This window comes from Cydia amplana, chromosome 14 (genome assembly GCF_948474715.1).
Source record: "Cydia amplana chromosome 14, ilCydAmpl1.1, whole genome shotgun sequence".
Classification (NCBI taxonomy): domain Eukaryota; kingdom Metazoa; phylum Arthropoda; class Insecta; order Lepidoptera; family Tortricidae; genus Cydia; species Cydia amplana.
In genome coordinates, this window is record NC_086082.1 from 11,035,637 (window position 1) to 11,047,227 (window position 11,591).

Sequence of the window (11,591 nt, forward strand, 5' to 3'; positions counted from 1 at the left end):
GGAACCTATTAAATGTAGGTATATCACCTTCACCTCACGATGTAGGTATCATTTCGCAGATCTGTATATATTTGAAAATGTTTAATGTAATATATTAAAAATTTTAAATATGAAAAATATTTAAATGGATATAGTATAAGTATTTAATTTATTTGTGTGATAGCACAAATAATTTGTTCCTGATTCGTGGGTGTTTGCTATGTATTTTTTAAGTACACACACACTATTACACATATATTGTTGTCTGAGTACCCACAACACATTCTAGCCTTCTTGAGCTTACTGTGAGGAGCTTAGTCAATTTGTGTAATTTGTGTAAGAATATAATATTTAGTTATTTATGTGTACAGACTAACTATACTTAGGTACCTACTATACCAATAATAATTTATTTAGCAGGAAACAATGAATTCAAAACTGATCAGTAATAATGTACCTACCTAATACATAGTAATGTATTTTGGTTAATAACCGAAAACGTGCCGGATAAACTCTTCCACGCGACGCATTCAAGGAAACATTTTAACACTGTCTGTAGTGTTCACATTTTGAGTCTCACTGTCCAATTAAAAAATCGATTATATGGTAATAATAAGCGGTCAAGGTCGAACTGAAGACAAAACAAATATCAGTCATAACATCAGGAAGTAATTAATGCGATGGGAAGAGGTTGACTTTTTGAACATTGGTTTATTATTAATCGGTTGTATATACTTAGGTACTTAATTATTTATTGATCATTAACATAGTAAGAGGTCAATATCTCTTGTAAGTTATAACAAAAATACAGTTACTTAAACACTGAATACAGTCGTTTCATATTACCCTGCCCCAAGTTTAAATTTTAAACACAAAGTTACAGAAGTGATAAGGCTTTTTCAAATTCCAAGGGGGTTAATGTTTCTAACGGATTCAAAGCGGACAAAGTCGCGGCCAGTAGCTAGTTTAACACATGGAGACTCAAATAACCATACCGGTAATAGTGGGTGTGTAACCTTTATTAGCCATCATGTCTACTTTTGGCTTCTCATGGCCCGGTGGGTGCGACCATAATTGGCCCAATATAAGCCCTGTATTCCCTGATTCGTGCTGACAGCTGTCAATCCACGTTGCGTGTGCGATGACGCTTGAAAGGGATGTTAAACTGAGATTTTAACAAAAATAGGGGGTTTTAACGGCCTCTATTTATATTAAGACTACCTAATTATGATTGAGGTAAACTTTGTGGAGTTAGATCAATGTATTAATTGTATTTAGTGTAGATATGATGTGGTGTCATCATTTCTAGGGCGCCGGTATAAGTATAACGTATTTAAATAAGAATTATAAACAAGTGAAGCTCACATCAGGCGAACTTTTTGGCCCTGGCTGGTGGAGTGAAAAACACCTGATATATTAAGTAGGTGCTCAACTTATCCGACGTATTTTGGGCCTTTACTGTATGTTAATTTTAGGTATATAAGTAATTAACAAACTGTGTTTTTTTATCAAACCCTTTATGTCGTTCTTTCTTATATTGCCCATTCCAATCGCATTTGACGGTCAAATACAGTTTCCCAAAAAAAAAAAAAACGTTTTTTCAATGAAGGTCTCACGAAACTGTATGATTGTGGTTTCATACTCGTAACATACGTAAGATACGTTATCCTTCTGACTGACAGCTGCCAATGAGCATCGCGTGTTCATAAGAGGCTGCGCGTGCGGCGATGGGAAAAAGAAAGGGGATGCTCGGAATTTAAATTCAAAAAATTCCAAAATACCTAAACATTTTTCGGTGGTTTTATTGACAGGGCTCTTATCATTTTAATTACGAGTATATTAATGCTAGATGACAGTTACTTTTTAACCAAATGTGTGCCGCCGTGATAAGGTGTCAAAAAGGACCTGCAGTACGAAAAATAATTTTCTGGAAAGAAAAAAATCTTTATTTATACTAACAGAAGTAACATAATTTTATTAGTTAATCTAAAACACCACGAATCTCCATCATATAGCGATAAACGGAGATATAGAGATGAAACAAGTACATACCAAAGTTTAAATATGAAACATTTCAAATGGAAGAACTAAAAGCTGTAAGGCTAACCATAACCATATCCCTCGTTTTTAAAACCCAATCCCAATGCAACAATACATCAAACCACGCGATAAAAACATTAAAATTACCCAAAAAGAAACATAGCTTAGAGCCAAAACATAAATCTCCTTCAAAAATATCGGTATAAGACAATTATTGTCTAAGTCGTAATAAATCTTTATATAATTCACCAATTTTTTGTGTGCTACTTCAGATAGTCGTTACGAGAGCCAGAGGGAGATTCTTCATTAGGGTACATTTTATTATTATCACACACTTATTATCACAAAGTTCTATCTTAATATCACAGATAAGGTCACTTGCGTCTTTGTGTTACTAAGGACGCCGTGTGTCAAAAGTTTCGTAGATTGTTTCATGCGTGTCGGTAATGGCTATGACCCAAGTAGCAGCCATTAGAGTACAGTTAGTTTTTTTGTTGAGTTAATTCAGGAGTATGGCACGAGATCGACTGCTGGTATAAAAAGTTGGTTGCTCAAGGAATTTAACCTTCCTAACCTTGTTCCTTCTTCCCATTTGCATAATTAGTTTTATATATTTTTTCTGGAGAAAATAAATACACATACTTATTTAGAATCAATAACATGACATCAATGTTTTTAGATATTTGGCATATTAACTCTCTAAATAAATTAACATTTATAGACGGGTCTATCGCGAAATTTATTGTATTACCTTCATTTACCTACGTTTCGACACAGGTTTCACTGGTGGTGGAGTTAAAATGTGTCCAAAACGCGAAAGTTTTAAATATTATATTTGACATATTGTAAAAAAAGGCAAGCAGCTTTATGAGTTACTCCCATTAAAACCTTTGACAGAACATGGAATGTCTAGGTAGGTGTGTAAGTAATCGTTAAATTTTTAATAAGATTCTGTCGTGCCGCCTCGTGCCTACTATTTTCAATTATTTCATGATCTACGATCATAATCAAAGCTAGCTACCGTAACATGATATAAACTAGATTGATTTCCTATAATTGAATAGAACTGCCTGAATTTAGTTCGATAAATCAGTAAAGATCGTTCATAAATCAAGACAGCGTCAGTCAGTAATACTGACAGACGAAATCACGTGAAATATGGCAGTGGTTTCATTAAATTCGACTATAATCCTTCCTGAATTGCTTTTAATTGGAACAAAAGAAAGATTTAAAGCTGCCTTTTTAAGTAACGCTACCCATTGAAATTAAGTTTTAATAATTGTATTCCAAATTAATAGTTAAAACATATTATCTTTCTACTTCATAAGTAATAAAATAAACTATAACGTCCTTATTAATATACTTAGGTATCTGTATTCTTTTATTCTTTACCTGACTATTCTCTATTCTTTTGAAGTTTTTTTTTATTCACCTTACCATGATCCATATATTTTATTTTTTGGAATACGTCAATTATATATCCGCGATTAAAAACATAAATTCGAAATAGTCATGGGAAAATGTATGGGTCGATTCTCGAATTCGACCAATTCCAGCGCGATTAGAGCTCAATCAGAGGGATCGTTGCAATTTCCATTGACTGGCAAATTGCGGGCGTTAAGACTTCAGTCATCAATCTAAGACGGGCGAAATTAGTCATTTACGCAATTAAATTGGAGAAATCTAATCGGTTCACACGAAATGCCTTTGATCGCGAAATAGTTTGGCGGCTTCAGGGTTATATGAAATCGGATTTATACAGATCTACAATAAAATATTTATGAAAGTATAATTTACTTGATATTATTTACATAGCTGAGGTTTAACTAAATATTCCTCGTGCCAACATGAAAAATTAAACTACTTTATAATAAATAAAATTTACGAAAAATTACAAAGCAATAATAATTTCAAAAACATGTAGAATCTGTTGATTGTATGGGGTCCAATACATTCCACGACTCTTCTCTTTCCGCACAAACTCTATGTGATAATACGAGTACCCATTGTTATTTTTTTTACGTCATAGGTATTTCATAAAAATATATCGTCATGCCTACATATATATTCGATGCCAACGCTTAGATAAAATATAATTTAAAATTCCGAGGGACGACGGTCTCAATTCAAACTAATTCAAAATATCACCCATTCGCCGCTGTATTGAGTTTCTGAATATTCCGCTACCCGTAGCGACATCGCGTCGCGACAGATGACATCGCTCAGTTCAGCCATCCGGAACTAGGTGGCGCCACCAGCCCGTGGGGAATATAATTTAATATGTAATTCCAACTTTCCGACCCAAATTGGGTTTAATCATACTTCGCCTATTATGGGCCGTTTTAGAGACCTATAATAGTAAAAGAAAATCGTTTCTGTACACTGTGTGACTTTATTATTTAGATGAAATTGGTTTTGTTGATCAAGGTTTATATTAGTATTTATAATGCTGATTTGGTTGTTTTGAGGGTTTGGTTATTTTATAGATCGTAACCGTATACCGTTAGGTACGTTAAGTTTTATTTTGATAGCTGCTAAAACTATATTTTCTATTATTATGAGTTATAATTTTATTTACGTTTTATTGTTTTCTGTAATGAGGTGTGCAATAAAGAGTATTTGTATTGTATTGTATTGTACGTTAAGTTTAATAGTTACTAGCAACTTCCAAAGTCTAATAGCCTGAGGTTGACTAGTAGAGCATTTGCCAATGCCTTATATTATAAGTAACATTAAATCTGGCTTTGTAGGTACGATGTGTTATCTTTTGTGTGATAATGATAAATAATAGGTAAATAAATACATTACACCCATAGTCCTTAATCCATATTCTTTACCAATTTTTACCCAAGGTCAAAACGCACTGCTCAGAGCTTAGGATCTAAAAAGAGAGTATCATTCAAGTAATTTATTAATGACTTGTGTTACCAAATATTACTGCTCTTACCGTCACGAATATTCCTTTCGCAAACCACTTTCAATCATCTAAGTTGATTATCATTTCATAATGTGCGGGCCCTATAATTATAATGGTTTTTGTATTGCAATATTTATCTGTCTGTCTATGTAACGGTAACTATAATGTCATAGTTCAGCTTATAATGGTAGGTACATTACAGTACTTACGTCACGCTATCTTTACGGCCATCATTTTTTTGTAGTACTTATTTTTGGTAATGAATTAATGATTATGACTCCAAAATGTTAGATAGTTATGTAAAAGATCATTCAGTCTGTTATAATTTCTTGCAAACTAAGCCATAACCTGCAGCGAAAATATTTCTACTCAGTCCCCGTAGACAACATGCCAATCGCTAACGCTACGTAGCGAACGAAACGCAACTGTCACTGTCACACTAATACGGAAGAGTGATAGAGAGACACAAAGCGATTCTATGGCGAAGCGATAGCGATTATCACCTTGCCTAGGCCGCCTGATTGTGTTTAAACTTGCAGGATATTGAAAATTATAATTTTTAAACCAAGGAAAGGCTCATTTTTATCAAACTGATAAACGACATTGCTTGATGGTCCTAAAAGGTATGTCTGTTGACTGCATCAACAAATGACAAGATTTAGATTTGTCATACCAATGAGAAAAATCTAGTGATACAAATTAAGTTAAGCATCTACCTATTTAGAATTTCATATTGAAATATTACCTATATATTAGCATCTAAATTGCCTGTCTGTTCTGGATTTTGTTTTTTTTTCTTTGCAGCATATTGTACAATTTAAAGCAATTCGTTTTATGGGTAAAATAAAACAAGGAAATAAATTTTCCACTCCATGTACTTCTCTTCATAATTAAGATTTTTAATGTAGCCTCGTCGACTTAACTTATAATGCCTTAAATTAATTTACAAGTATATTTACAGGAATGTACAAATTACAACTAACCAGATATTCAAACACACTACAGTCATTATGTCTATCAATTTGAACATGCTCAAAACTGTCATAGCCACATAATTTGGAATAAATGATGTAGGTACTTAAAACAAAGGTAATACTTTTCGGTAACTTTAGTTTGTACTTAAATCTAATTAAGTAGTAAGACTATCACAATAAAATAAACTTTAAAGAAAACATAACAACAATAATTATTTGCTAAAACAAATATTTCAGTCTTTACAGAGATGAAACGAGGACCTATTTTCTAAATGTATTTGTATCTTACATGGTTATTTAACTCAGGATGTTCATTACAGATGTGTCTATTGGAAATAATCAGTCGAAATTAAATTTCTTTGGCAAAAAATAGAATGCAGCTAATCAAGTAATAATCACTTGACTTGAAGAAATTCTAATTCAGTAACTAGCAAGTGATACTACGTAAGATCTTGAATTAGCAATGTACAGCTACTTGTAACAAAGCTACAAATACATTCTTAGACATATTAGCGCTTCATGATATCTTCTATAGAAAATCCTAATGTCTTCTTTGGCGCGTCGACAGGTGATTGTTGGGCACTAACTTCAGGCTGTTGTTGGTAGGACTGCAGCGGTGGGGAAGGTTTCTGAGAGAGATCGAGTAAAGAGTTCTCAGGATGACTCGTGGATGACACCTCCTGGCATCCCTCGAGGTGTTCCAAGTGATGTTTATTTGCGTCACTATGCGTCAACAGATGGGTCTTCAGGTTGGATCTTTGGTTGAAGCTCTTGCTGCAAACTGGGCATTTGTGGGGAGATTCCTCCATGTGCAAAATTTTGTGTACTGCCAGAGTTCGGGATTGGCAGAATCCTTTACCGCACTCGTTGCATTTGAACGGCTTCTCCTTAGAATGAATGTACCTGGAAAATAGAAAAGGAACAGTAAGTATTTTGAACTTTCTCTCCACTCTAAGAGGCGTTAAAAGTAAACAAACACCTAGCAGTATTTATGGCTCAATAAGGCGACGGAATAATAACCGTTTCAAATGAAAATTGAGGTAATTCTACATTACGGACACATTAGATGGGTAATGAATGTGGAAGGAAAAAGTTTGTCTCGTAAAAGCGAAGAAATATAACATGTAATTTGTTCGACGGCGGAGCGAAACAGATATGGTGATCGTAAAAATCCTAACCGGTTCTTGGGACGCGTGCGCCCGCCGCGTCGCGACCTCACAAAAAGGTAAACTTTTAATTCTTTTTTTTTTACCTCTTATCGTCAACAATGCTTTCTTGAAACACATCTTAAATCACCTGGTTTGTATTAGAAGTGGAAGTTAAATTTAATTTGTGGTTATTGTGATAACAATTGATTACTAATAGCATTTTATGGGCCATTATATTGTCTGAGCACGAGGCATTATACTTACCTATCAAGAAGGTGTAATGAATTGTCGATATCTTACCTATGATCTCTTAGATGGTCCTGTCTTCTGAAAGCCTTTCCACAGATGTCACAGGAGTAGGGCCTCTCGTCGGTGTGAGTCCTTTCGTGGATGAGCAGATTGTAAGATTTGGTGAACTGGCGGTTGCAATATTTGCAGATGAATTGTTTCTTAGGGCGCGTGCCGGGCACACCGGGAGCCCTCATCGGGGGCGGATTTCTTCCTGGCATTCTCTGGGCCATCGCTCCCGGGTATCTTAATGAATGATGATACAGGGCCGCGTTTCTGATCCACTGGTTGACTAGCATGGCGTGGTACGGAGCCGTCGGCGGTAGAGTCGCAACTTGAGCTTGGACATAGGCAGACATCGCAGGGTGCGAGTAATTCGGGACTGGAGCTTTCTCGTAAGGGTAGGGTGTCTGCATGGCTGGCCGGGGGTAGGTGGGGTAGTGAGGAGCGGGTGGCCACACGGGGGGCTGGTGGCGGGAGATGACGACAGCCGGAGGCGTGTCGTCGGTGGGCGTATGCGGCGGCGTCGGCAGAGGAGGCGACGGACGCTCGAGCTTCACCAAAGCTTCGATCGGAAAGTCTGGAGGATAGCCTGTGGAAAAAATATAAACTAAGAACCGTCGCTTTTGTCCACTTACGTATATTGCTATGCTCAATAACAAATCAACGTCTATCAAGAACTCATTTATTAAAATGATAATATGGTTTAAAGACTTAAAATTGAAAAAGAAAAATGTAATTAATTATATATTTTATTTAGTCTTAATTCGTGGGGGCACACATGAAATGTCAATAAACTTCATACTTCTCAAAGCTTTAATAAAGGTAGGTAAACAAAAAAAGGAACACTCAAAAATGATTTAAAACTTACTGTGATTGTCCTCGATTTGCTCTTCCTCTTCTTCGATAAGGAAATCGTCAGAACTGTCCACCTTATCTTCCATTTCCACAAATAAACGTCCAAACAAAACTAAACACTAGGGCACTGTGTCTTTAGCACTTCACTGTATGCGTCTGTAAACCGGTTTCGGCACAACCTGCTTGGGGGAGAGCGCGGAGCGTTATGAGTTTGTGTGCGTCCGTTATCGGGGCCTGCGTTTGCGCGTGGGGCCGGGAGGGGGAGATCAAACGCGCCGCGCGGCCGGCGCCTCTGTCGGCTCGGCTCCCGAAGCAGCTGCCCTCCCAGGAGGCGGGGCCTACCGAGCACTGCCTTCGGAATCGATCGGCAATAATCGCGAATCGCTTTAACGACCAACTCAGAGGAATCTACTAAGCCCTATGCTCCCAATTTCACCGTCCAACCTTGGACCTTTTCATACTAAAGCTTGTTTTCTTAAGCTGTTCTGGATTAGCTCAATGCAAATTTTTGGTGACACAGCGTTCCCAGTGAGGCTATTAGGTGAGCGGATTGCTCTACTAATTGCGTTTCGTAGGCAAGTCTTTGTACGCCGGGTTTTGTTCGGTCTCTTTGAAACGTTTTATTGCAGCTAGGTATCAGGCACGATAGCCTTAGTAGTGAAAGCTGAATCATTTGTATGAACTAATTGACCGATTTGTTTAGTCTTTAGTTTGTTCAGTGAAACCGTTAGGTAACAAACGTTGGTCAATATTGTAAGATGTAAAGATCCTGAAAAGGGAAGAGTGCTATTAAGTACCTATTAACTACCAACCGATAACTACATAACGTGAAAACGTAGATTCGGGTTGCAGTCACTTTTTTATCCTATTTATTTTTATTTTATTTTATTTATTTGGGGCATCAACTGCAATACAAAAAGTACATGATACATAGCACAATGAACAGAAAACAAAGCCAATAACAGTTGTCCACTATAATACAGCTAACATGCAATAACAAGTGGCAACAATATAAACATCTTTAAGAAAAATGAAGGGTGGAAAAAAATAAATTTTATACAAAGTAGATATGGGCTTGCATAAAATTTAGCAATATAGGTCTTAAAATATAGGTAGGATTGGTAGAGCTAATATTAGGAGAACAATTTTGCCTCCATCAACCCAATCTGAAAAGTTCAGTTAATAACCTGTTATAAGCTCTACTATAGTTACTTACCAACTCAACTTGTGGTAAATAGAACTCACTTATCTATTTAAGAACAGCATACCTATAAAATATTGGTAAATACGGTAAAAATAATACTAAATTCTTTTTAGTTATTTAGCGTCAATAAATTATAGAATCCATCGCAGTTGATAATTAGGTACCGTAAAACGGGATAAGTAGGTTTCGCGGGGAGAGGTGGGTTATGAATGGGGAGAGAAGGTTTGAGAGGGGGATGAGAAGGGATTTGTATTTGTATTTGTATTTATTTATTTGCATAATTATGTACATTACATAACACAGATGTTATTTGCAAAGTAAGAGGCACTGATACCCTGGTAGGGCATTGCAAATATCTTACACACTAACATTAAAATTACATACTAAGTTATAAATAATAATTAATCGAAACATTCATATTATAAAATTCAATTATAAGAGTATTAAAATAATTCCACACAAAATAAATACAAAGTCATATACTTATAAGTAAGTTGACATGCGCCTTATTACATTACATTTATTTATTTACATTATTCTCTTGTTTATTAAAACATGTCAGACGTAATCTAAACCAAGGAAATAACACATGTCAAGCAACATCATTCATAAATTCTTCAATAGAATAGTAGGCTTTCTGGAGAAGGAACGTCTTAAGCTTCTTACAGAACAAGGAACACTTATTTTCCGCCTTTATGTATTCCGTTATTTTATTATAAATTGTAATTGATCTGTAGTATGGACCGTCTTTAAAGATGTTTAATTTTGATTGAGGGAGTGCTAATTTGTTCTGGCGTCGAGCACTTTTTTCGTATGTGAACATATGCATGTGTTTCCTGACAAATGTTCCTATCTCTAATATATAGATGCAAGGTAGAGTCAGTATATTTTGCTGTACAAAATGGTGCCTGCAGCTTGCTGGTAACCGAATATTTACAATAATGCGAATACATTTTTTTTGTACAACAAAAAGTTCGTCAGCATTTACACTGTGGCCCCACAGGATGATTCCGTACCGAAACCAGGAATAGGCATAAGCATGATATGCAGACCGCGCGCATTCAACATTTGTGTTTCTTTTTATTACACTAAGTGCATAAACGAACCGGGAAAGTTTGGTTTTTAAAATTTCAATATGTCCCTTCCAAGTTAAGTTTGTGTAAATTTTTAACCCTAAAAGGTTTACTTCGTTTACTTCTTCAATACCAAATTCCTTACTCAAGTTTGTCAAGTCTAAGGATTGTTTTTGGTATGGCTTAAATTGTATTAACTTGGTCTTTTTCGGGTTCAGATCTAGACAATGGTCTTGCAACCACAGACTTGCCTCTACTAGTGCTGTTTTAATGTCACAATCGATGTTATAGTTATTTGGACATTTAAAAAGCAGGGATACATCATCTGCGAAAAGTACGTTATGCTGTTCTAGGACTTTTGGCAGATCATTTATATAAAGTATAAAATGAATACAGCCTAATACGCTTCCCTGGGGTATTGACGAATTTATTGTTCGCATTTCTGATCGGATGTTCTTAAGTTCCCCGGTTTTTTTATCCCAATACGGAATTTCGACAAGTTGAGCTCTGTTTTTTAGGTAAGACCGTAATAATGTGTGCGCGTTTCCGCGAATGCCGACTCCATACAATTTTGATAGTAGAATCTTATGTGACACTCTATCATACGCTTTGGTCATATCTAGGACCTATCGCAATCTGTTTCTCATTTATATAGTTGAATATTTCATTCATGTATTTATACACCGCAAGGGTACGGGCTTTTCGGAAACCATTTTGGTTGTCATCTATAATATTAAACTTTTCCAAGAAATCATATACTCGATTCGCTATTGTTTTCTCGAATATTTTGGATATAATAGGGAGAAGAGCAATAGGTCTATATTGGTTAGGATTTTTTGTATCACCGGCTTTCTTAAAGGCTGGTTTAATTATGGCGATTTTTAATTTATCCGGAAAAACCCCTTGTTCGTATGATTGGTTTATTAGTATCGTTATAATTGGTGATAGTTCACTGATACACTTTTTTATAACAGCTGATGGCAAGCTGTCAATGCCGAAGCTGTGTTTGTTGGGGAGGCCATTAATGATGGTACGAATTTCTTTTTCAGTGACCGGGCTAAGGTATATGGTATTTACAGCCGGGTCGGCATGCCTAACCATGCCAGGCCA

At 35.9% G+C, this 11,591-nt stretch overlaps 1 protein-coding gene across 1 annotated transcript; it reads right to left on the reverse strand.

Annotated features, from left to right (window-relative positions):
* Positions 1 to 5,793: 5,793 nt before the first annotated feature.
* LOC134654127 (protein odd-skipped) lies at positions 5,794 to 8,956 on the reverse strand. Its single transcript, XM_063509572.1, has 3 exons — positions 8,218 to 8,956; positions 7,359 to 7,938; positions 5,794 to 6,813 (listed from the first exon to the last, which is right to left on the reverse strand). The coding sequence occupies exons 1-3, from the start codon at positions 8,288 to 8,290 to the stop codon at positions 6,420 to 6,422; spliced, it is 1,047 nt and encodes a 348-aa protein (XP_063365642.1). The 5' UTR covers positions 8,291 to 8,956; the 3' UTR covers positions 5,794 to 6,419.
* Between the last annotated feature and the right edge of the window lie 2,635 nt (positions 8,957 to 11,591).